Source organism: Esox lucius, chromosome 15, assembly GCF_011004845.1.
Source record: "Esox lucius isolate fEsoLuc1 chromosome 15, fEsoLuc1.pri, whole genome shotgun sequence".
NCBI lineage: Eukaryota > Metazoa > Chordata > Actinopteri > Esociformes > Esocidae > Esox > Esox lucius.
In genome coordinates this window covers 24968438-24993826 of record NC_047583.1, presented here as the reverse complement: position 1 = coordinate 24993826, position 25389 = coordinate 24968438, and the positions used below count along the sequence as shown (strand labels likewise).

The 25389-nt window shown below is 43.4% G+C and overlaps 3 protein-coding genes across 13 annotated transcripts in view; 1 reads left to right on the top strand and 2 right to left on the bottom strand.

Moving 5' to 3' along the window:
• Positions 1 to 1124: 1124 nt before the first annotated feature.
• On the bottom strand, positions 1125 to 16600 carry strn3 (striatin, calmodulin binding protein 3). The gene is made up of 16 exons (XM_034297337.1): positions 16143 to 16600; positions 10792 to 10895; positions 10592 to 10665; positions 10411 to 10492; positions 8428 to 8604; positions 8004 to 8139; positions 7340 to 7481; positions 6387 to 6523; positions 5274 to 5449; positions 5127 to 5174; positions 4857 to 4978; positions 4556 to 4723; positions 3774 to 3914; positions 2641 to 2748; positions 2321 to 2407; positions 1125 to 2175 (listed from the first exon to the last, which is right to left on the bottom strand). Exons 1-16 carry the CDS (start codon positions 16395 to 16397, stop codon positions 2006 to 2008), a joined length of 2127 nt encoding a protein of 708 aa, XP_034153228.1. The 5' UTR covers positions 16398 to 16600; the 3' UTR covers positions 1125 to 2005.
• ap4s1 (adaptor related protein complex 4 subunit sigma 1) lies at positions 15279 to 18656 on the top strand. 6 transcript variants are annotated; one of them, XR_003782935.2, is made up of 6 exons: positions 15279 to 15408; positions 17074 to 17234; positions 17395 to 17481; positions 17600 to 17668; positions 17849 to 17988; positions 18324 to 18434. XR_003782935.2 is itself a non-coding variant. In XM_010892932.4 (6 exons), exons 1-6 carry the CDS (start codon positions 15390 to 15392, stop codon positions 18453 to 18455), a joined length of 480 nt encoding a protein of 159 aa, XP_010891234.1. In that variant the 5' UTR covers positions 15292 to 15389; the 3' UTR covers positions 18456 to 18656. The 6 variants fall into 6 exon arrangements, 5 of the variants coding, with proteins under 5 accessions (XP_010891234.1, XP_010891237.1, XP_010891235.1 ...); XM_010892932.4 differs by lacking the exon at positions 17849 to 17988 and adding an exon at positions 17795 to 17806 and having other exon boundaries at positions 15292 to 15408; positions 18324 to 18656; XM_010892935.4 differs by lacking the exons at positions 15279 to 15408; positions 17849 to 17988 and adding exons at positions 15429 to 15852; positions 17795 to 17806 and having other exon boundaries at positions 17078 to 17234; positions 18324 to 18656.
• Positions 18657 to 18734: 78 nt separating this feature from the next.
• Positions 18735 to 25389, bottom strand: part of hectd1 (HECT domain containing 1) — a 28217-nt gene continuing 21562 nt past the window's right edge. For all 6 annotated transcript variants that reach the window (XM_010892939.5, XM_010892944.5, XM_010892943.5 and 3 more), the window contains 10 exons: positions 22821 to 23037; positions 22444 to 22654; positions 22090 to 22291; positions 21821 to 21958; positions 21014 to 21639; positions 20720 to 20798; positions 20524 to 20617; positions 20260 to 20410; positions 19992 to 20136; positions 18735 to 19745 (listed from right to left, as the gene is read on the bottom strand). In XM_010892939.5, the coding sequence (XP_010891241.4) occupies positions 19608 to 19745; positions 19992 to 20136; positions 20260 to 20410; positions 20524 to 20617; positions 20720 to 20798; positions 21014 to 21639; positions 21821 to 21958; positions 22090 to 22291; positions 22444 to 22654; positions 22821 to 23037 (2001 nt within the window). In that variant the 3' untranslated portion in view covers positions 18735 to 19607. The remainder of the gene's footprint in view (positions 19746 to 19991; positions 20137 to 20259; positions 20411 to 20523; positions 20618 to 20719; positions 20799 to 21013; positions 21640 to 21820; positions 21959 to 22089; positions 22292 to 22443; positions 22655 to 22820; positions 23038 to 25389) is intronic.

Here is a 25389-nt window from a genome sequence, read left to right as displayed (position 1 = left end):
TTTATAAATGAAGATTAAGGTGGATTTTGATTGTTTGATTATTCTATATTCTGTATTTATTACCCATGTTTCTTTCAATAAACAATAAAAGAAATTCAAGTTTTCAATAGATTTTCTTTATCACATCAACTGCCAGTATGAAACAAGGCTACATGTAGAGCACACAAACAACAGACTTTATATACAGGTACACCATTTAATATTTATTATAGACATTTTATATACATTACTTTTCAACAGTTGTATTTTGCTATGTGGTACAATCTTTAAAATCTGCTGATTCATTGTTTGTAAATCAAAAACCTTACAAAACTCATCAAAACTCGCAAACTGATCAGAACCTTTTTTTGGAAGACTAGAAAAAATACTTTATTGTATTAATCATGCATTACACAAACAAAAGTCTTTAGTTACACCATAAATTGTAGCATGTTTGAAAATAAGTTTTACAGGATAAAAGGGAATGAAAAACCAAACAACAGACTGAGTCGTGATTCATCGTGTTTGGTATTCCAAACCCTCAATTAAAAAAAAAATCTGGAAGAAATAAATTGTGTTGGCTATTTCAATCCCTTAAAGGAAAACCTCGGAAAAAAAATGACACCCCATGCTTGCCGAAAAGCACTGATTTAACAGAATAAGGCAAATGTATACCTCAGACCTTAGAATGCATTTAAAAACAGCATTTATATTAACCTATAGGTTTCACTTGTTTTGAAGTGAGTGTTCCATCTTTAAAGCCCAATCTTACAGATATCCTTGGACCTTATGCAGTTAAAATGATAAGACCAACAGATAGTGAAATAAATAGTATTAAGATGTCTGTTAACCTGTGATAAATAAACTCAAATACAGTAAGGTGTACAAAAAATATCACATAGTGATAGGATGCTGCAGTTTATTTTAAAGAGAGCTTTCAGGAAGCCATGAACTGGGCATCTTTTAGTCCTACAGTCTTTACTCACGTGACACGACAGTATCAAAGCCATGGAACATAGCATCCTCGGGTTAGAAGGGCGCGGTCACCAAGTGTTTTCAGTGACAGGAAACAGGAAGTTAGATGATGGTTGTGCAGGATCAGCACAAGTTGTGATGGAGGGTTCCGACCAGGAATAAATATTCCCTTTTTTTTTTTTTTCTACTTCAATTTCAGTGCTGTTATGACAGACATTTATATAAAAAGGATTATAAAAACTATATTTCTTTACACAAAAATGTAATGTTAATAATGCTAAAGTATGAAGCTGAAATGTATATTTCATTTGTATCATCTTCCTCGCTACATGGATGTTTCTCAGTGGACGCCTGACTGAGTGAAGGGTGAACTGAACTGACGCTGCAGGGTCTCCTGGTTGAAAAACCCTATGACACTAGTGAGCCAAACCAAACCGAGCCGAGACATGTTGTGCTGTACTGGACCAGCCTGGTTCCAAATCCCCCGTAGCTCCTGGGCCTGTGGTGAACAGTACACTGTGGTGGGGGTGGGGGATGATCGGAATCAGCACAGCAGGGTTAGGGGTCAGCCCCGCGGCGTGAATCGAGTTAAACACACGACCCGTTCCTGACATCTCTCTGCGACGGCCCGCTGTCTGACTGACGCGTTCAACAGCCAACCCGTTAGCCTGTCACTGAACTACACCTACAGGGCAGACATTAGCTTGGCTCAAACCCAGTCAAAAGGCTACATACACAGACTTGTTTTACTCCAGCTTTTTTTCTTTTAACCTACAGTAAAATACAGTTTAACGTTCTTGGGGTTATTTTAATTTTTTTAACTTTGAAAATAGAGAAAAGCGACTGGGCGCTCCTCCACCCCCCCCACACACACACACACACCTGGCATCAGTCCCATTGGCACCTGGTTTCAAGTGTTGAGTTCAAAAGGGATGGGGTTGAAAGGAGGCGGCTTCAATGTAGTGTCGTAAAATGCTTGTCACAAAAGGCAGTGAAGCAATCCTTAGTTTTCTCGGCCGTTGTCTCGTCGCAGCGGAGCAGCGCCGGCGCGCTACACGAACACTTTGGCTAGGGCGTCGGCCCCAGCGCTCGCTATGTACGCCTTGGACGGGTGGAAGGCAACGTCGTAGATGGACTCGTCCGACTTCTTGCGGTGGGCTGTGATCTCCTGAACGCAGGTCTTACTGTCCAGGTTCCACAGGCGGATGGAGCAGTCATGGCCTGAGGAGGAACACGTACAGTAAGGAGAAAACCTTTAGAACCGTAGCAGGTACGAGAGCAACCTGAACCCCGAAAATATGTTGCCCGCCTTCCAACAAAGAATAACAAGAGGCCTCGGTTTGAGAGACTGGTTGACTGGACTTACTGCCTGACATCAGGTAGATACCGTTGGGGTCCACAGCCAGGCTGGTGACGGCATCCAGGTGGGCCACCATGGCATGGATCACTTTACCTACAGGGCAAACAACACACTCAGTAGAAACACTTGGGCAACAGGCAAAACACAGAAAAACAAGAGACCCGGCTTCAGTCAGAGAGCTATAGATAGATATGGCAACCGGTGTCAAGGTTTTCCCAAACCGTCTCCATATATAGTCATTCTCTCATCCTGGCTGTGATTCACCGAGCTCAGGGCAGACAGACGGGCGGTCTAGGTAGCTGAAGTGTCCACTCCTATCCGCTTACCTGATTTATTGTCGAAGAACTTGATGTTCCTGTCCTCGTGGGCAGTGATAGTGACAGGAAGGGTGGGGTGACTCACCACCTTGTTGATGTGGTTGGCCGCAGGGAGAGCTGAAAACACAGAGGATGGCTCATCATCACGCCATCTAATAATACACCACTCAAAATGAGGACAAACCTAGTATTCAACAACATGTCCACAGTGTAGGAAAATAGAACCCAAACATTAGATCCAAAACATTAGAAACTTCATAAGGAAAATCAGGGGCGCAAATATGAATGCTACCCAGTATTGATTTCCTTCCTAACATGTTTCTGTAGTCGTTCTCTCTCTGGTTTTGGAGTTGTTTAAACCTTCAATTATGTTTCTGCTTTGTCTTACTCTGTCTGGTATAGCGTTGTTTTAAACTTTCATTACATGTTTCTGTACATCGATACTCTCTGTGGTGTAGTCTTGTTCTAAGCCTTCATAACACGTTTCTGCAGTTGCTCTCTCTGGTTTAGTGTTTTAACCCTTCATAACACGTTTCTGCAGTTGCTCTCTCTGGTTTAGTGTTTAAACCCTTCATAACATGTTTCTGTAGTCATTTTCTCTCTGGTATAGTGTTTTAACCCTTCATAACATGTTTCTGTAGTCATTTTCTCTCTGGTATAGTGTTTTAACCCTTCATAACATGTTTCTGTAGTCATTTTCTCTCTGGTCTAGTGTTTTAACCCTTCATAACATGTTTCTGTAGTCATTTTCTCTCTGGTCTAGTGTTTTAACCCTTCATAACATGTTTCTGTAGTCATTTTCTCTCTGGTCTAGTGTTTTAACCCTTCATAACATGTTTCTGTAGTAGTTCTCTCTCTGGTATAGTGTTTTAACCCTTCATAACATGTTTCTGTAGTCATTTTCTCTCTGGTATAGTGTTTTAACCCTTCATAACATGTTTCTGTAGAGGTTTTCTCTCTGGTATAGTGTTTTAACCCTTCATAACAGGTTTCTGTACAGCCATACTATCTCTGGTTTACTGTTGGTTTAGCAGTATCAAATGCACTTAAATGTGTTTTCTAAAGCCCTTTTTACCTCAGCAGTTGTCACAAAGTGCTTTTACAGACACCCAGCCTGAAACCCCAAAGCCTGACAAACTCACTGCTCTCCCCCTGAGTGGCAAACACCACGGCAGGCTGTGATGTCTCCAGGTCATAGATCACAGCTGTGCCCGTGTTGAAGGAAGCCACCATGTGTGCCGGATCACAGCCGTTGAAGTCCACCGCAGTGGGGATGCCGTGATCTGTCACACACAGAAACACAAACTTCAGCTGAAGAGCTTTCCCCCCCCATTAATCACACCGATCTCCGCAACCTGACACACAGCCTAATCAAGTGTAGTTGTCAGGTAATGTTTGTGTGAATAAACAGCTGTGGACCACACCACTGGGATGGTAGTGACGTGACTAAACGCCAAGCGTCCGTCAAGGCCCAATAATGATGTGATTATGAACATCATTATTGACAAAAAAAATGACAAAACATCTTAATCATTTTTGTATTACTTTAGTATAAATACATCTTAATGTGGGTTCATATGTTGTTTATTTATGACTTTATGTGAAGAAAAAGACAAAATCACCTGTTTTCTCATCAGAAATAGGTACATTTGAAAATATACCTGTCCTGGTCACAAAACCAGTTTTTGGGGAATAATAATTTGATACTTTTTAGTGAAATAACACTTTCTACTCAGGAACAAACATTTTGTTACATAGTGTAATTCTAGCAGACATGTCTGTTCAAGCAGACATGGAAATATTTAGGCTATCCTAATGTGATATTCTAAAAGACATCAGTGGCTATCTAATGAAATATGCCAGTCCACGCTTTTGCGCTTATCTTTCTCTGCATTGTGAGTGGAGATGCATGTTCTTCTCTTACCTTTCTCTGCATTGTAAGTGCTTATGCATGGGTTCTTCTCTTGGGGGTTCCACAGCTTGACAGTTCCATCGGCTGAGCAGGACAGCAGGCGGTTCTTGATCCCGCTGTAGGCTAGCCCCCACACAGCATCCGTGTGGCCCAGCCATGTTCCGGCTAGAACACTGGGATCTACGGGGGGGGTGGGGGGGGGGTAAACAACAACCAACACAGCTCCGGGGTTATTCAAGGACTGGAAGAAAAACGTCCACGTATCCCTGACTGGAACGGGCCGGACAGACTAGCGAACGGCGGTCCACCTCACCATAGGTGTCGTAAGGGTCTACGTTGGAACTGGGGATGTTCCACCACTGGATGGTGCTGTCGATCCCTCCACTGTAGCACTGCTCCCCACTGGAACTCACAGCCAGGGACAGCACAGGCCCCCTGGTGAGAGGACAGCCACATCAGACCCACGTCTCACACTAACCACCGCTCGTCAATGTGCGGCGAGAGAAAGGCACACGCGAACCAAATGAGAAAAGAAACTTATTGTCCGACTGTTTAAAAACAGAACCAGCGGCGAGATACGTACACGTGAGCTCGGAACGTATAAATGGGCTCCACGTCGAAAGAGGCACTTCTAATGAACGGGAAACATACAAGGTTATTTCACCGGGTTTATCAGAATAGTCAGATATGAATGGCAAAACCATGTCCCTGAGCAGGGGTGCGTGTTTACTTCTTGGCAGGTACGGTCTTCTGCAGGTTCCACAGTTTGAGGGTGTGGTCCTCCGACACAGTGACCAGGACAGGCTCGACGGGATGGAAGGCCAGCGCCCGGACCCCGTCAAAGTGGCTCCGCAGAGTGTACTTGGGATTCCACGTCTTCCTGAACGTGTCCTTATTGGCTGGCATCTAAGAATAGACAGGACAGAGGAGGAAAAGACAGAGGGGCCACTTTCAACAACTGTGGAGTGAAGATACGGAGACAGGCGACCAGCGTGTGTCCAGACTGAACGGGAATATGTAGCTCCATGTATGACCCGCTACTTCTCAGTGAAACCACTGTGGTTCTGAATGACTGTCAGTAAAGTGTGTCTGAGGGCGTGTCAGAGAGAGAAGGGATTCAGAAGGAGAGCGGTTCAGGGTGTTCAAGTGGGAGTCCAATGGTTCACGTATTTATGGAGAACTGTTTGGAACAGTATCAGTCTGCAGTGTAACACTTAACACGAAAAATAGAAAGGACTAATAAGACTTTGATTAGTGTTAAACAGGTCAAAATACATTTCATATTGTAGTCTTCAAAGAAGCCACCCTTTGCCTTGAAGACAGTTTTGCACACTGAATTCTTTCAACCAGCTTTATGAGGTAGTTACCTGCAATGCATTTCAATAAACTGTTCATTTGTAGAATTTTTGTCTTCTTAATGCATTTGAGCCAATCAGTTGTGTTGTGACATGGTAGACCATGGTATGCAGTAGACCATCATTCTGACTGTATTTTAGTAGTCCATTTTATGGCAAGAATAGCTCAAATACACACAAAAAAATTACATGAAGGTCAGTCAATGCAGAACATTTCAAGAACTTTACATGCAGTCACAAAAACCATTAAGCGCTTTGATGAAACTGGCTCTTAGTCCTACCAAGAAGCAACAACCCAGTAACTCCTTTGTGTTAAAGCAAACGTTCAGACCTGGAAGGACCAAAAACAATTACACAAGTGATTGTTACATTTAAAGTAGTGGATACTGTCTCCTTCCTTGGGGGGGAAGTTGGGGGTTCGAAGGAGACCGAAGAACAGAGGAGTTTTATGGGTGGGGCTGTTCAGCTGGGTCAAAGGGCAGACTTACATCATAGCTGTAGTCGGCTTCATCATTGGAGACCGTGAGGTCAGCCAGGTCTCCCAGGCCCAGGACACTCTCCAGGACGTCGTCGGAGCCCATGATGAAGGACTTACCGCCGCCCGACGGGAAGGGTAAGGGCTCGGCTAAGAAGAGAGAAGAGACCTTCCTGAACAACAGACACGACGGTCCAGCTCGCATAAACAACCAGTTCCGCTCCTCTCACCGGGGCGCCAAAACATTCACCCGGGCGCGAATCACCACGGGGGGGGGGGGGGGGGCACTAAGCCGATTGACTTCCACATACAAGCTTTACAAGCCGCGCCACCAACACTTAAGGAGACGTAGCGGAAAGTTGAGGTCAAAGCCTTAAACGTCATTAGAAACAAACAGCTAATATAGGGGAAGCAGCTGCAAACGCTAGGCTCATCGCGGCTACATGGAGCTGACTTCATGACCCGGCGAGCAGGACCGGGTTATCTGGATGACAGCGCCTCTGAAGGGTTGCGCTGACAGTTATGCTGCCGGAGATATGTGACAGACCAGAGGGGCTGGGATTACAACAGGGCATGCAGCAGCAAAGGTGTGTGTGTGTGTGTGTGTGTGTGTGTGTGTGTCAGAGCGTGGTCACAGGAGACGAGGAGGGCTCAGAATATCCTGTGCACCAGTACACAGGAATGCTGACGCAGCACTGGCACCATGAAGGTTCCACGGGGCGGGCCTTTCTTGGTGCAGATCAGAATACACCCCCCACCCCAGTACAGTACAGCTGCGTTCCGTCGACCACTGGCAGTGATAGACGTGCATTCCACACAGACGCTGTCCACGCCACGGGCCCTTCACTCCAAACCCATGTGGGTCTACTGGTTATTAATCCTAATCCACTGAGGTATAAGCTGTAATTAATGCCAAGCAAGGCTGAGAGTGGTTACAAGCTAGCTCTCAGCAGGGACTTGTCTTACCCCACTCGGTCCCGTCCCCTGAACTCCGGGCCTCCCCGGCGCCTTCGCCATCTTCGGCGTTCACCAGGAAGTCAAACTCCTTGAGAGCCTCCTCTGTGTCAGGGTCGTCTGGAAGGTCAGAGGCCAGGCCCTCGTTTCCAACCTGAACAGAGGACAAATCCGGTCAGCTGCCAGGTCCGCCACAGTGGAACTGTCTACTAGTTGTTCAAGTAACAGCCCTGCGTTTCTGGATTACTATGACAGAAGTTCAAGTCCACACTCCCTTGAATGGTAATTCAGTTGTACCAGGACAACAGAATGAAGCAGGTGTAAAGCAGGAATGCTCCTAATGAGAATGACGTCACACTGAACTTTCCATCGTGTTTTTTTAAATCGCCAATTTTCCTTTAGCTACAAATACTAGTATAAAACAAGACAACATTAGTAGGCTAAAAGTCAACATGGTATGGTTCTGTGGTCAGTCACTGTACATAAAATGATCAAAATACTGTCAATTATTATCCATTTTGGAGTTTAGGAGACCAATGGACAAAGAATTCAATAAAATAGTACTGAATGTAAGTAAACCTCTAGATTGTAATCATTTAGATGTCACGACACGCAATAGCAATGCAAAATGTAACAACATTAGCACTGGTCTTTTCACACACGAAGAAGCTTTCACCTTAATCTTATGTTTTTTTATTGTGCGTTTGCCTCGGTCTATATCCTCCATAAGGTCTCCCTCCTCGTCATCATCTTCATCACTGTCGTCTGCGTTTTCTAAGAAGTTGAATGTTTCCAGAACATCTCCTGGATTCCTAGAAAAACAGATAGAATAGCAACTTAAAGCAACGCATCATTAAGGAGCATTTTTTTGGTCAAAGGGATGGCACAGGTCTGACTAATGTGGCTAAAGCTTTTCGAAAGAAAAGCTTTAGAGGCAGAATGAACAGAATCCAGAGATCAGCTGTATGGGAAGTTACCAGAAAAAGTAGAGCAAGAGGGATTTTAGGTGAGTCATGAAAATTGAACGGCCGTGCCGTTTGTTAACAACAATGCCTTGAGACAATCACTGAAGCAAATTCAGATGAAGCACAGGGACCGACCTTTTCATATCTTGTCCCTTTCGTTTGGCTGGAGACTCGCCTCCATTGAGGATCTGTTCCAGGTTCTTGGTTTCTACCGAGCCGTTCTGCTCCGAGCCGGACAGACCCAGTAACGAGCGCACTCTCTGAGACCGCACATCTAGTATTGTGTCCGTGTAACCTACTTCCTGAAGATATCTGTTGGGACACAAACAACACACAAAAACAATTCAGCCAAGTAAACCTGGACCTGTATTCCTAAAGCAACCCTGAGGAGTGCTTATCAGGTCGGTTTCGATCATAAGGAAGGAGATTACACTGTTGGGCTGCATGATATATTGTTTCAGCATTGACATTGCGATGTACGCATCCGCAATAGTCACATCGCAGAATGTGTCATTTAGTTAGGGAGACATGAATCAGTCTACAATATATCGGGTATTTTAAAATGGAAAACCAGCATTATATCTGTCCGATATAAGGTAATTTATTGGATACACAGTTTATTATTATTATTTTAAACATGGTATGTTGCTGCATTTAGTTGACATGCAGGCACTGCTTGCGCGTGATGAAATGATGAGCGAGGAACAGGCAAAAGACCGAAATTGAGAATTTGGTTGCAAAAAGAAATGCATCATCAATTACATGGAAATATTTCTGCTATTGACAGGATGATGTTGACCAAAAACAGGTACTTTGTCAAGAGTGCCTTGCAATTGTAGCCACAACACGACCAATTTGTTCAATGATTTAAAGCGACACCACAGAGTGCAAAGCATCTCAATGCCATCCAAAGCAAAAATATATTTCTGATGCATTTGCCAGGATTACACCAAAAGAGAAAGATCCCAAACGACAGAGAGAAATCACAGATTCAATAACATTTCATGTCGCCAAAGGTTTTAAAAACATCTGGTCGCTTGACATGCGGTATGTAATGCCATCACGCAACTATTTTTCTCAAGTTGCCACCCCAGAGCTGAACAAGAAATGGAAGGCACAAGTTGAATATTATACAGCAACAACAGACTTGTGGTCCAGCCGAACAACGGAGCCCTACATAAGTCTGACCATACACTTTATTAATGAGTGCTTCCACATGAAAAGTCGCTGTTTGCTAACAGCATTTTCCCAGAGGATCATACAAGTGAGAACATTGCAACAGGGTTGAGAGAAGCTTTAGCTGATTGGGGCCTAGATGAGTCATCTAGTCTGTATAACAACAAACAATGCCGTGAACATGGTGAAGGCTGCACCTGAACAAGTGGACCAGATTGCAGTGCTTTGGCCACAGACTGCATCTTGCAGTTGGTAAGTTATGCCCAATTGCGCATTCTATTTTACTACTATTGCTATTGCTATACTATTACTGTTACATATTATTACCTAGCAACCTGTTCTGAAATATAAAAATTTTCATGAGTTTCATACATTTTAATTGTAGAGGATGGTGCTGGGGAAGAATGAAGGATACATACTGTGAGGTTGATAGCCAAAGCTCTTTCTGAAGACATCCTGTATTTTTTCATATCACAATATATATATATCTCAGAAAAACAAAATATCACAATGTCAGTTATTTCCAATATAGTGCTACCTTATTACATGAATATGGAGGACTGCATCTAAGTTCAGCACTTCTATTACATCAGCTTTTATGTATGCAGGACCTGATAGGGGATAGTCTTTATCTTTAGATAATGTGTCAGCAGACTAGTTACGTGAGTCTATTGGATAGTGTGTTGGTAGGCTAGTTACGTGAGTCTATTGGATAGTGTGTTGGTAGGCTAGTTACGTGAGTCTATTGGATAGTGTGTTGGTAGGCTAGTTACGTGAGTCTATTGGATAGTGTGTTGGTAGGCTAGTTACGTTACTCTTTCAGAATGTTTCAGCAGGCTAGCAATGGGAGTCTATTAGTGTGTTAGCAGGCTAGCCATGTAGGCCTATTTTATAGTGTGTTAGCAGTCTAGCTACATAAGTCCATGTCAGTAGAATACTTACTGTCTGAGGAGTTGTCTTCCTTGTTTCCATGTCAGCTGACTGTTCTGAGGGACTGATGGGACCTCTGTGTCTTTGGTATCTTCTAGAAACAAAACACATCAGAAAGGTTCATAAAACCCCTGTGGCTGGACATTATCCTATTCATCATCATCAGGTTGTACTGCAGAATAAAGGTCCATACCTGATTCAAAACTGGGCATCTTAACTTCACCTTGATTTAATTCTGTTCCATATTTTAATTTATGGTATTTCGCTCTAGTGCAAAAAAAACAAATGACAATTTAATAAAATAATAAAAACTGCATTGAAATTAAAGATTAAGATTATAAATGGGTTTACATCAATGCAATTGACCATTAAAAAGAATCAATATACACTCACCTTTCTTGCTTTAATGCATATTCTAACATTTTTATTCTTCTAACTAGATCATTCTTTAAGTTTTCTTGACCCTTCCTTTCACCTTGTAGGAATGCTATTCGAGCCTAAGAGAAACAAGAGAAAAAATTGTTAATGGTTGACGAAGCAAACAATTTCTGCAACTACTTTGAAAACAAAATGTTGAGGTCCTCTTTTGTGAGGTATCAAAAAGTTTATTACAGTATAGTTCATCACAACACTCCTGCATGCTCTTACAGTGGTTCCCAACAAAGGGTACTAGGATCCCTGGGGTACTTGAAAACACTCACGCTTACTAGTGAAATAAAAATGAGGGGGAATTTCAGGGGCACTCTGAGCAGAGCTAAATTCTATGGGTGGTACAGTAACTGAAAAGGGTTGGGCACCACTGCATCTGTACTGTTGAGTACTTTAGGTGTCATAGTAGGTGTGAGGACAAGCCAGGTAAGGTGACATTAACTGGAGAGAGAAGGGATTAGACACATTTCAGTCAGTCTTGCTTTAACCACCAGATGACATAAAGATAACAGTTATGAGCTGAAGCTAGCAGTATGTCAGTAGAAGGGAAAAACATGACTGGTGAATTAACTGTAGTTTTTTACCACTACGACTTCTCATTGGGGCCAGATCTATTGCAGGGATTCCGTTAGAGAAAACTCTTATTGATTTGGTAACTGAACTACATGCATTAATCTCTTAAAACAAAAAAAAGCTAATTTGTATGTTTCCTCCCCATGAAGTATAGAAATTTGAACATCTCAAAATATATGAGCTTTGGTAATAGCATTATAAGGCACAAGACAATGTTTCTAAAATTCAGGAAACCGCTAATAATATCAGAAACAGAACATACGTGTTTCTATTGGTTGTTTTTTGATGCATTTCTAAGACCATTTAATTCTAGTTCTGGTAGATTGTGATCTTGTCTAAGCCCTCGTTCCATCTGTTTGATCACCAGTCAAAGCCCTAACTAATCCGTAAGGTGGAAAAACAGTTTAAAATCAGTCTTTTAGCTTTGATAAGACACTAAATGTAATGTGCTCCTATGAACTTCACATTATGGTTCACTTGGAGTCCTTTTTCAGAAGGAATGGCCTCTCCCCTAGTCATTGCAAACATATATCACTTCTCTCTGATACACTGCTGATGTTAAAATCAGCCTTAAAGAACAGGCGAAAGGTCTAAGCCTTAAAAGTGGTTCACAACCCTTTTCAGTTATTGTACCACCGACAGAATTTTGCTCTGCTTGGAGTTCCCTTGGAGTACCCCCCCCCTTGTTAATTTCACTAGTAAGCCTATGGTGTCATGAGTGTTTTCAAGAACCCCCTGTAGAGAGGCCAAGTACCCCCAGGGGTCCTAGTACCTCTGATTGGGAACCACTGGTTTAAGGAATAGACGTACTGGGTACACTCCTGGTGAATTCAGCAGGATGGCCACCTACCAAGCAGCAGGCCCTGGTTGGAAGAGGCCTCTAGCAGTATACCTCCATACTACGTTCAGTCCATACAGCAGCACTATTTACAGTAGCCGTCTCTCTTCCCCTGCTCCTCTCAGCCCTGGACAGCTGTGAAACCCAATGCCATTTTGAAGGGTAGCAGCTACAGGGTATTTTTAGTCTGCTGTTGCTAAAACAGCCATCTTTCAGCAGCAGGCTGAAGCCCAGCAACCCAGCTGTTCGGCAGGTAAACTGGAGGCAGAGTTCCATACAGTGGTCATGGAGGCAGAGAAACTGCGGTGCCCTCCGACTGAGCAAAAATCATTTAAAAGAAATCTTATCAACAGGAAAGAGGTCTTATCAAGCTCCTTTGCTTGGTGGGACAGCCCTGAGATAGTGACTCCCCATCCCAGGCACCCAGTGAGCTTACAGAACAGTTCTTCCTCTAAGGAATGGGTTCAGAACTCATAGCAGAACAATATACTAAAAGCAGATCTCATCCATCGAGTCCAGTCACACAGTCTACTCACTCACAGGAGAAACGATAGGAGAAAATGTTGTTCAAGGAGTAGGAGAACAATTCCCTCTATGTTTACATGGAGAAGGCCGTTTTAAAAACAAGTCTGCCATCAGTTAAATTAGAACATTTCTCTACAAAATAATGATACAGGAATAGTATTCATATGTTGTGTGCATTTCTCTAATCCGCCCGTTCACTCGGTTTAGAAGTCAAAGGGCTAAGTGAGTCTCTAGCGGGGCCAGCAGCGTGGGAGGTCTGGCCAGTCAACGTTAACTAGAGTAAGGAGGGTTTCAGCTGAACCAACAGCTGTCTACATTTGTCTTCCAACTGTGGACACACTGGAACCAGCCCAACAGCCAGGGGACTCGGTCGTCCGTTACACAAGCAGGCTACTATCTACCCCCCAAGCAGATACAACAGGCTACAGCCTTCGTTAAAGAAATATCCCTGTATGTGTATGTTTAACATATTGCTACATTTAAATGTAGGGCATAGTTATAAGGGCACTTCTTATTTCACATCAACATCCCTTATAAGAGTGCTGGCAGAGGGACATGCCCGACATACCTTAAACTGTCTATCAGAGATCAAATCCTAGCAATGACTCGAAGTCCTGTTAAAACCCTACTGCTAAATCCACTTCAGGAAGCCCCCACCCCCACCTGCCCAAAGGGCTGCCATTGCGACATGACCTCAGACCAATCCTGACTTCGCTGGCAAAGCTAGTTGAGGACCTAGCTGCCATGTTGTTCTGAGGGCACAGCGTTGAGATGTTCAAAGCTCAGCCTGGGGATACTGGGTGAGCTCACAGAACCAAAGTAACTAGCTGACGAAGTAATGAGCTGCATTGGAGCAGGAATAGACGCGGCCCTGGCTGTACAGCTGTCTGGTAATAACGGGCGCAGAGATAACGGCTGAATTTTGGGGCTTTGTGGTCACCAATGTGTCATGTATGCCATGGCAGCGCACCGCTGACTATGAAAATTCACATGTTTTTAGGCCAGTATATTAGATCAGAGTGACCGTTTCCTTTTTTTGCTTGACTAAGTATATGTCAACCATTTTGTTTCATTAAAGAATACAGTCTGTGAAGTCCTAGTACAGCAAATCAAGGTTTCACAAGCTTGAACTAAAAGTAGAAGCACTACTGTCTTCTCTGAAAAGGTTTTTGGATTCAATAAAGGACCCTCCATGAACTCTCTTTTTAGAGCAATAGCAGACCACATTATGAAGAATTTCAGAGCTATCACGTTTTCAGACCATTTCCAGGAGCCTTGGTAGATTAGTATGTGGAACAGCACTTTCCCCTTGTCTATTTAAGATGTAATATACAAGCAATACAGAACAGAGGAAGAACACGCCAGAGTACTACTCGTTAGCACTGAGCATGTGAATGCTGACCTAGTCACCAGCTGGACCATACAAGTGCAGAGGAAACATGTGACGTCTAATGGAAATGACATAACCCACCAAATAAAGCACAATCAAAGAATGACACTGATTGCACATACTCAAATAAAGAGGTATGAAATATTGTAAGTTAATGATTACAAAACTCAAAATAAAGCCCCAGATATACCATCAGTCAATACCTTTGTATGTTATCAATTATCCTGGACAAGTTTGCTTCTTCCTCTATCACTCTGTGTTCAACAGTCAGGAGAAAGATAGAGACCACATAAGAATGACTCTAAATATGCCCTGGCAATCATAGTGACCTATAAAGCCTGATTTAACCCAGATAGTGTTTATTTCCAGTTCTGATGTAACTGAGGCAGACATTGAAGTGATTTGTGTGAACAGGGCGGATGGCTTGAGTGGTGTGGACAGATCACAAAGCAACGCTCACAATGGGAGAGGTGCAGTTGACCTAAATTACCCAGTCAGCTTGCTTCATTAACGTACACACAGAAGTTCAGAACGCAGACAGTGATAATGTACATCTGACCAACACATTGCTATGGTAAATTGAACAGGGCACACTTCTTGTTCATGTTGATATGACAATGTAGTATATTAATGTTCAAGCCACTCCAGATAAAAGCATATTGGTAATTCAATATGAAAATAAATTAGTCAGTGCACCAAAACCGGCAGGTTTGCTGGTCATCTAGTAAGCCAATACTTTCTCTACATGGTCCTGACATGTAGCTTGGCGTTCTCAACACACTTACTCCTGAGGGAAAATAGACAGACAGCAGCTATGTAGAGCACTACAGGGATGGGGAAGACTGGGCAGCTTTCTATTCATTCCGAACTCTTGACTAGTAGGCCTTGAATCAGTTTGTTCAGAGTAATGCTGTAGGTATGTGTCACTGAGCAAGTCAGTACATGGGTAGTCAATAACCTTGCGTCTGCCTCAACTTCAAATGCATTGGTGGTGGTGGGGGGGGGGGTGTATGTTCAAACAAAGCAGTAGACTGACACTGCCTGCATTTCAACACCTCCACATTCTTTACTACAATCACAACACTGAACTAACATTCCCTTCTCTGTTTTCTGCAAGAATTGTCACGTAGCAGGGGGAAAAAAAAATATATCCGAATGTCCTAACCGCAGCTGAAATAGGAAATACATATCTTGCCAAGATCACATCCGTGACACGAAAGAGAATTCGACAAAGGAATGTGTGTTCGACAGCGCAGTGAGTGTGAGACTGTGGGGCCTGGCGACAGCTAGCAGCTTTGTTGATGTTAGCATGCTTGCTAATAACAGACACGAGCCATTCGACTGGCATTACATTAGTGCATATAGCTAGGTTTTTGACATGTTTACCAACTTTAAGGTTAAACATTGCGCAAGTGAAATTATCAAACAGATAGGAAGATCGATGTTAAGCTAGGTAGGTGGCTGGCATCGACTACGTTAGCTAGTTGGTCCGTGAATCATGATGAGTACTGACTGAGACAACTCGTCGCCCTAATGACCAAACCAAAATGGCTGCCCTCAGAGATTAACGTTCGTTGACAGTCAGCTGCATTCGGGTTGATTACAGTTCGATCCATCTGCATTTCAACGATCCTCAAATAAGAAACGACTAGTTAAATGAATAGCAGACGCACAAGAGTCAACGTTATTTAGATTGCCGGTAAGACATTACTAATACTTGGTAGTGTTCAACTTGTTCACATAGATGGCAAACGTTTGTCAGCCTGTGCTAAGCTAACGTTGCTTATTTTCCGTGGATACTACTAGCTAGTTAGTAGTATATTGGTTGGGCACCTTCATGCAGTACACATTTGCTAGTTGTCGAGGTATAGTCAATGGATTCAAAGATTGCAAAACAAAAAAGTTGCAAAATATTAAAGCAAAATGCATTGTTAGTCAAACATGTTTATTTGGCTAGTTAGCCGAGTTAACTTGCTAGCTAATAGCTACCTGAAGTTCGGCCCTCTCCACTTCCCAGTGAGCTCTCTCCATTTCGAATCGGGCCCATTCGTGCTGGATGTAATGTAGAATACCGGGGATGGTATACTGCTGTGGCCGCGGCATCTCGTCCTGCTGCTGCTGCCCCATCCCTGAGCCACCTCCACCACCGATTTGGGGATTAACATTGTTATTCCCCTGCTGCGGTTGTTGCTGTTGTCTTGGGGCGGCCATTCCAACTCCTCCTCCGCCGGGGTGTTCATCCATTTTTAAGAAGAGGAAAGTCCCAGCACAATTTGCTGCTTGAATTCGCCCCCCTCCCCTCAATAGTTCAGTATTCCCTTATAAATTTGATGGTGACTTTCTCTGAAATATCTTGACAGCTGTAGTAATACAGGGCAATGTTTTGGATTTGCTCTCAGCGTACGGATTTGCCGGCCGCCATTAGTCCGAACCTTGGATATGAGAGTCTCCTTACTGCGGGGGTGAGGTAGAATTGGCCCGCGCTGCATGATGGGACATACTCTTTCCTTTTTTCCTGTCATCCAAGTACAGTCAGTAGCCTGAGCATGCGTGCGGCGAATACGGTATAGTCATATTGAACCAGGGAAATATGATAATAGAAATAGCATTAAAAAAGACACTGATACAGAAAGAACAATCAGGTGTTGTTTGCACAGAACTTCACCCGTCTAATCCAACAGTGTAGCTGATTACATTGTTATAGTGTCAGAAGCATGAGGATCTGACATCTGAAATGTTGTTGGTCTAGGGTAAGTAGACTACTTCAAATAGAACTTAATTGAACCCATTTAACGCTTGATCATAGTCCGAACTTGAACAGGTTATGTAATAGGTAAATTAAAGTCAAAACCACAAGACTGCGTAATTTGCTATGTACAAAACAAGTTAGGCTAGTATATCATTAATTTCCTTTTTGCAGATAGACTGCACCTGGAGGTCGCCATGATCAAGTTCCTCTTGATGGTGAACAAACAGGGACAGACCCGCCTGTCTAAGTACTATGAGAAGGTAGACATTGGGAAGAGACCTGCTCTGGAGGCTGATGTTGTCAAGGGATGCCTTTCGCGCAAAAAAGAGCAGGTACGAGACAACAGGACAGTAATAATAGTATTGCGCTATACCTTGGAGAAATGCTTTGAATGTATTATTGGTTGTACTATAGCCGGACGTGTTCCAATTCACATGCATTCCCGACAGGTGACAGTTCATCCTGCTTTTAAGTAATTTATTTCCTATATAGTGCTCTTTTGTAGAATACAAGGACTTCAAGCTAGTGTATCGACAGTATGCTGCTCTTTTCATAGTTGTTGGTATCAGTGATACAGAGGTGAGTTAATCATTTCACTATAAGAGCAACAGTGTTAATGCCATCAAGTTAAGATTGATATTTTAATTAGATTGAATTATCCATGGTTGATGGCTTGTCATGTCTCTATCTGCCCCAGAATGAGCTGTCAATTTATGAGCTGGTACACAACTTTGTTGAGGTTCTTGACAAGTACTTTGGTCATGTGGTGAGTTCATAGTAAAACACTTTCACCATTATCTGTATTCGGTAAATTTACCACGTCTACAATGTTTTTTTTAATCTAAACTTTGCCTATAACAACCATTTGCATGCTGTGTTTTTCTTCTGACAGAGTGAATTGGATGTATCCTTTACAAATGTTAAATCAGTTGCTTTGTTCTTTTAGGAAACCATGAAATGGATAGAGGGTGTATGCCTACCCAATCACATTAGAGGCTTCTAAATCTGTCTAGCCAACAGTTCCATTCGAGGTCTGGCATTTAGCACAGTACAATACAGCACACAGACTAATCAACACAACGTTCAGTATCCTTGTTTGGGCTTGTTTAGACAGTCAGACAAATGATTGGGAATTAAACAAACCATACAATTCAACGCACAATGACCATTTTTACAGAACAAATTCAAAAAAAAAATTTACAAGCAGGTGCAAAGTTTGGTCAGTGCGACTTTATAAACTTAAATATTTGTATGCTTTTATGCTGCAGCAATTTGTATCAGAGCTGCCATTAAGCCACTCAACAAGGAGTGTATATTAAAGTTATGTTACTATGGAATTAAGCAATTTAATATTCAGATTTGTTCAATCAAATGCATCCAGTGTTGAAAATGATTTCTTTAAGGACTTAACTTCAACTCAGATCATGTTCAACCTGGATAAAGTGCACATCATCCTTGATGAGATGATTCAGAACGGACACATAGTGGAGACAAACAGGAACCGCATTCTGGCCCCTCTGCTAGCTCTGGACAAGATGGCTGAGGCACACTGAGCTCAACGCTATTTGCCTTTGAAAAATGGGACACATTGCCATTCAAATTATTAAGACTTCATACTGAAGTTTTTCAAAAGGTTTACATATTGTTCAATGTGAAGTATTACAAAACCCCAGGCCTGTATTTGCTTCTTTAATGTGCATTAAATGTTAATCTGACTTTTTTTACCGAAATAAACAAGACATGACAAGACGTTTCATACTTTGCAAACATTTTAATGATTCTTTTCTGGAGCATACACATTTGAAAATATTTGTTTACTTCAAACTGCAACTTGAGTTAAATAAATGTTTATAATATACAAAGAAAATACAAGGGAAAGCATAGCTTGCTTTTTTTCTTTTTAAATGTGCCTTGCACACAGAACCAGTGTTTTTGTCTCTATAGCTTTATTGTAAAATTACACAAATGCACTCCGGGACTTTGATCCTTATAGCAGGGCAATGAACAATCAAAACATACACAGTAACGGAAGCAAAATGAAAAGTTATTAGCATGTGCATCATGATTGTATGTCATAAGATTAAGTAAAAGGAAGGAAAAATGAAATCCTAATATTCAAATGCAGGCACTAGTAAAACATAAAAACCTTGTAAGGAAATGCCCAAACACTCTACGGTTAGCTCTACAGAAGCAGGTGCCCTTATCCCCTCACATCACAAAGGGAAAGAGGGTCAGGGGTCGACAGCCGGGTAGTAAAGAGAAGATGGTGTCATTCTGAAAAACCCCCAAATCTACAGATAACTTGTACACAGATGCTTACAGTCAGAGTATATGAGAGGGGGAGAGAGTAAAGTAAACACTGTCGAACATGAGAAAACTGTCTGCCCTGGCTTCCAGTCACTCAAGCCCTTAAAGCAGCAGAGTGCCCTGCAGAGGGGGGAGCTGTGACGAGCGGAGGAGAGGGAACTGGGGGGTGCCCCATGCCTTATCTGTATCAGTAGCTAGTTGAGTCAACACGGGACTGTTTTCCTAAAGTTTTCACTGGGAAATGACAGGACGGGTGAGTTAAAGATGTGTGTGTGTGTGTGTGTGGGGGGGGGGGGGGCGTTTAGAGAGCACAGCTTGTTTCTTTTTCTGCAACAAAACACAACAGGCTTCACCAGCAGGGGGGGTTGGTCAGTCATAATGGAGCAGGCGGCACATGCTCAGTTGAGGTGGAAGCCCTTCTCCATGGTGGCCGCTAGAAGGCGCTCTCTCATGATGTCTTCAGAGGAATACTCCGGCAGCTTCAGGTAGTGCACACAAGTGTTAACAGACGGATAGCTGGAGTCTGTGGCGTCCACCTATGAGAGGCACAGTTTGGTTACATGCAGTGCAGTCACTCCTTGGGGGATAGATATATAAATAGATGAAATTATGCTCTATATTCCCCTTTTTCTGGGGTGGCAGACAATGGGAGTTTCATTCTGGGTTGATAATACAAGTGGACAGTATAAAATAATTTCCAACATACCCCTGAAATGTGTGAATATTAACCTGAATAGCATGGTTAACTGCAAGTTCTTAATGGCGTCACAGAACACCCTTACCTTTCGAACAATGGTGAGGCGTGGGTGCAGGTTGGCCAGACCACCAGGGGGCAGTGTGGAGCACCCAGTGGTGAACTGGAGGAAGGCTTTCCTCTCGTCAGACGACATGCCACACAGCACCCTCACGAAACGCAAGAACCCAGGACTATGGAGGACAAAAGGAATTATTCGGGTTAAGAGACTACAGTGAAACCTTAAAACATCCAGCTGTTACAGCCCGCTGATGTACTGATTTAAACCAAGCTATAGTAGAGGGTCATCATTATACCTGTCCCGGGTGTAGCCCAGCTTGGGCTCCGTGTAGTTCATGACATCCTCTGACGTCCAGGAAGGAGACTGGTTTCCACACAAGATCATCTGCACCTCCTTGTGACTGAAGGAGCTCAGCTTTTCCATGGGAAACACTCTGTTGAAGCCCTCTGAGAAAGAAACCATTCATTTAGTTGAAGATGAGGTGCACAAAAGCTTACAACTTCTTCAGTCATGACTAACGCTAAAGAAATCTGACGGGTGATGATTTCAACAGGCATACCTCTGAAAGCCTCCATTTGTTTCTGGATACCAGTGTGCATACAGAAGTCAAACATCAGCTCCACGTACTCCTCTGCATTCTCCATGGTCACCATCTGGAGGCAGAAACAGCAAACGGATTAATAGGCCAGATTTAGATCCCAGTCATCTCACCAGTAAGTCCGGTTGGGGCCCGTAATAGTGGGGCAGTTTTCTACCTCGTCATCTCCATTGGGCTTCAGGTCCACTGCTGAAAATCCATGCACTTTGGATGAGGGGCAGAATTGGAAATTCAATCTATGGGAAAAGGGGATGTTGTATTAGACAAGAACAAAAGAGTTGTCAGCTTTGTGGGAAACCTATTCAAACACCTTCAATGTTTCCGCAAAAGCAGATTGTTGGATAGATAATGTCATTAGCACTAATGTCATTGCAGTTCAGGACATTCTCTACAGAACTCTTGACTATGTTAAGGCGCTCTCAATGTGAGTGGCGGTGGTAGCTGAGCTCACCCAAGGTCCTCTACACTGAGCGGGGGTCCAGAACCCATGGGGTTCTTCAACATGAGGTCCTGCAGCCTGGTGTTCTTCTCGTCCTCAGACAGACTCTTGTTCCCCAGGATCAGTCTCCTCTTCACGGCCAGCTCCTTCATTTCTTTCAGGAACTTGGCCCGGTGGGGGTTGACCAGCTCAAAGTCCTCCCAGGTCAGGATGCCGTGGTACCACGCCGGGGGCTTGGGTTTAGGCGGGTCCAGAATGAACTCGGACTTGGAGTCCTCGTCGAAGCTGCCGACGGAATAGGTGTCCTGGCTCTCCTCGGTGGAGGCTTCCGACTGGATCTCTGAGAAGTGCCGGTGCTGCTCGGTGGGATCCAGGGGCCCCCCGCGGGACGCATACAGCAGCTTGGACATGTTGCTCTTAATGTCACCCATGCAAAGCAGCTTGAAGAAGGGTCGTGAGATAGGTAGGTCTACCAGGCGGTTGTCCTGGATGCACTTGGCCAGAAAGACCCCGAGAAAGAGGAAGAGTTTGCTGAGGCGCTCCAGCTCGTCACTGTCCTGTGGGAAGGGGGCAGGGAACAGGCCGCAGGAACGCTGGACATAGTAGCCTGGAGGTTTCAGACCCCCGCCCAGATCCACCTGAACGAAACAGAGCATTTTCACTGGCATGACCATAATCCAAACATCCATTTTATGTGAAAATATGTTGTTCTTGAAGAAAACAGTATGTCAACAACAATGGTCCGTTGTTTTACTCAGATTAGTTTAAAATAGTCATTTAGGGTCCATGGTTTTCATGGGACGATAAGGCGTTACTTGCCTGTCGAGACTCATCATCTGGGAAGTCGTCGTCACACAGCCAGATACCCAGGGAAGTCCTCTGGAACTCGGCTGCTACCAGGGCATAGAACTCCAAGGTAGGACCCAAGCCTGTGCCCTCCTCCCCCTGGAACTCAACCTGGACACACACACACACAGTCAGTCATGATGACCTAGTCAACACTATCAATAACCATGTCCCAGATTCTCCGTGGATCAGCCTTTTTCACCCAGGACTGAAATCAAACTTAATCTGGTGTGGCTTTTTACCTCTAGAACGGACTTCCTGTCAGCGTGGATCTGCATGACACTCTCGGCCCACTCCATCATCTGTTCTCCGCGGGGAACCTTGACCCTCTCGTGTTTGAGCCGGCCCACCCTGAACTCCCCGGGGTCGTCTCTCCTCACGGTGGCGGAGGGCCGCGAGCGTTCCATGGTGGCCTCCCTCCGATTCTGCAGCCACACTATCGCCCTGGGATCGAGAAACACACACCCGAAACCGGGCCAACGGGGTATGAGCTGGTTGAAATGGAACCGGTCCTATAATGTGAGACGGCCCGGTTTCTGTTGTTCAGAAAGTACAGGACGTAGCACCAGCCTAGGGGCGTGTCAAAACCAACTGACCTGGAAGCTCCAAACGCAGTGCAGGTGAAGTAGAGCTGCCGGGTCTCGAAGGGGATGAGGAAAGGACACTTGCTAGTTAGCTGCTCACACCAATCCGGGAGGGCCCCGCTGGCCAAAGCAAGAGGCTCCTCGATCTGCTGGAGAATCTTTGTCGTGACTTTCTTGCTGGTGAATTCCTCGGGTGACGCGTTGAATTGGAGATCGTCTGCATCTGGTCAGAAACACGATAGATTGACGACACACGATCAAGGAACTAATGTCATTAAAACATTACCCAAAGGCCTGAGGAGTAAGATCTTGTAGAAGATCGAGGCATAACAGCGAGTACTACATCAGCGGTCAGGTTCCCAGTCTGGCAGGTGGGCCTGTATCCATACCTTCCTGGAAGGTGCGTGCCTGGGCGTGGGGGTCCCCCCCGATGATGAAGAGGATGCGGAGCAGCTGGAGCACGTCCTCCACCCCGCATGCACTCTGGCTGGAACCAGCCTTGGCTTGAGCCTGCTCCCTGGCCATGCTCAGAATGTCACAGGTCTGCATAGCACCCAGAGAGCCGGGGCTCAGCCCCCCCGACCTGCAGCCATGCTCACAGAAGTCCTGCAAGCAACCATATGGACTGTGGTTTAACTGGACGTTTCCTTCAGCTACCGGACTGTACAGACTACCTGATTGACAGTAAGCGGCGTGGCTATTTTACTGTGCATTCATTGTTACTTTGCACACAATCATTATGTTCAAATGACAAAATAATGAAACAGAACTTCACAACAAAGACATATGTATATGCAAATCATGGTAACGCATTATTTACAGAACAGCCACAAGCCAATTATTGGAAATCTCAGTAGTTCACTCTATCACAACATGATATTAAATGGTTCCACACCCTGAAAGTAAGCTATGGGCTTCATTAAACAGTCACTACAATATTCAGCGAACTTTGGCCAAACAATCATTTAACAATCAATGGAAATTAAACTGTAACCAAATTACACTGAATATCTGGTTAGATGTTAAAGGGGCTTTTGCCCTTTCAAAAGTATTATTTTTTTTTTAAATCACATGATTTTAGCACTACTAATGATCTTTAGCAATAGATGGCTATACCCTTAAAGTCATTAGTATATATGTATTGATTTACTCATGCCCAATGCTTTATTTGAAAACAGTTGATGGTTAAGAATTAAGACAATGTAAAAGTCAAGTCTTGTTAGATTAGCTTGCACAAACATGCCTGCTTGAGGTGAGGACTTGAAGGACGGCAAAAACCAGTTAGTTTTCCAGTCCAGTCATTTTATAATAAAACATGCTATAGTTATTTTTTTTTTCTGATGCATCACTGAAAGCATGTACCAAGGCTTCATCACTACGTCGTATGGCAATTGCACCACTCTCTAACGCAACACACTTAAAAGGGAGCTGGGAATGGTTGAGTTAATCACTGCTGCCAAGCTCCCTGTCATCCAAGACCTCTACATCAGGGGGAGAACGAAGGCCATAAAAATAGTCAAGGAGCCCAGCCACCAAAGCCATACGCTATTCTAGAGTCTCAAGTCTGTAACCATCAGAACCTGGCACAGCTTCTTCCCCCAGCAATGATTCCTGCCCAGAGACGAAGTCTTTTGTTTGAGCATCTTACCATCTCAGTTGAATGACTAGGTAATAAAATAAAATTATACACATAGTTATTGATTTTGAAACGTCAAATGTATATTTCCTGTTTAGTGTTTGCATTTTTGTTTGGTTGATCTAGATCAGGGGTGTCCAAACCATTCCATGGAGGGCCGTGTGTCTGCAGGTTTTTGGTTTTTCTTATAAATTGGTTCCCAGTTCACACCTAAACAACCAGGTGAGGGTAGAAACTAACCAATTAGTAACCTAATTAGTCAATCAAGTACAAGGAGAGAGCGAAAACCTGCAGACACACGGCCCTCCGTGGAATGGTTTGGACACCCCTGATCTAGATTTAAGCTGTGCCTTTAAACAAAATAGTCAAAGCATTAGCTACATTAAAGAGAAATCCAATATCCCAATTTTTTTTTTTTATGAGTTCAACTACAAAACATTGTTGGGAGTCGTTATAATAACACACAGTACAATCTAAGCAGCCTATACACCAGTAAAAGAGCTCCAGAAATTACAGGCTGGTGTACATGCCATTGATTAACTTCCCAAAGCTAACAGATTCCCCAAAGAAACAGGTTTTTAATATGCCTTCAATGCAAAGGCTGAACTTGTGACAGGCTAGTTCACACTAAACAGAAAAAATACAACAACCAAGACGGTTGTTTTAAGTTTTTTAGAATCAAATACTCTGTAGGAGCTGAGGAGCCACAGAAGTCATCTGAAATTCTGAATATATATTATTTAATAGGTTCAAATAAGTCATGAAAAACCATAATGACACCAAATGTAATTTGTAATCATTCTTGAAATAGTAGGTTTTCATTCAGAAGTGCACAGACTGATCTAAAATAAGACTACTGATCTAAAATGTCAGACTATTTTGCTAGCACCTGTACTATATTGATTTAAATACAAATAATAGACTCTGGACATTGGCTATATAAATGACAAAAATAACCTTGTTATTGTTGAAAATATTCTTAACTGTCATGCTGAAAATGAACAGTGATGACCAGCGCAGCACTAACACAGAGCTCGCCAAAAAGTACATAACTCTAAGTCATAATACAACATGAGGCGAAACGGTTTGATTGCTATACGCTAACATAAAACAGGTCATTCTAAGGAGAATAATGAAATTATATTTGCAAAATAACTGAAATGGGCAAATGGGCTGTCTCAAAATCCAACAGTTATACATAGCTGCTCCAATGCAGCTATTTGGTGAAATAACCCTTCATATATATTGTTTTTCTACCATGCCTGTAACGTAAATGAACAGTCTCTGCACAATATTATAATCTTCCATAAGCAAACGTTCAT

Coding starts and splice junctions, on each gene's coding strand:
- ap4s1 (XM_010892932.4), top strand. Junction 17,235..17,394: donor TTTCGCGCAAAAAAGAGCAG/GTACGAGACAAC, acceptor TTTCCTATATAG/TGCTCTTTTGTAGAATACAA. Junction 17,482..17,599: donor TTGGTATCAGTGATACAGAG/GTGAGTTAATCA, acceptor TATCTGCCCCAG/AATGAGCTGTCAATTTATGA.
- strn3 (XM_034297337.1), bottom strand. CDS start 16,397: ATGGATGAACACCCCGGCGGAGGAGGAGTTGGAATGGCCGCCCCAAGA. Junction 7,482..8,003: donor TAAAAAAACATAAGATTAAG/GTGAAAGCTTCT, acceptor TCCTCTGTTCAG/GTTGGAAACGAGGGCCTGGC. Junction 2,749..3,773: donor TGCCACTCAGGGGGAGAGCA/GTGAGTTTGTCA, acceptor CTGTGTTTTCAG/CTCTCCCTGCGGCCAACCAC.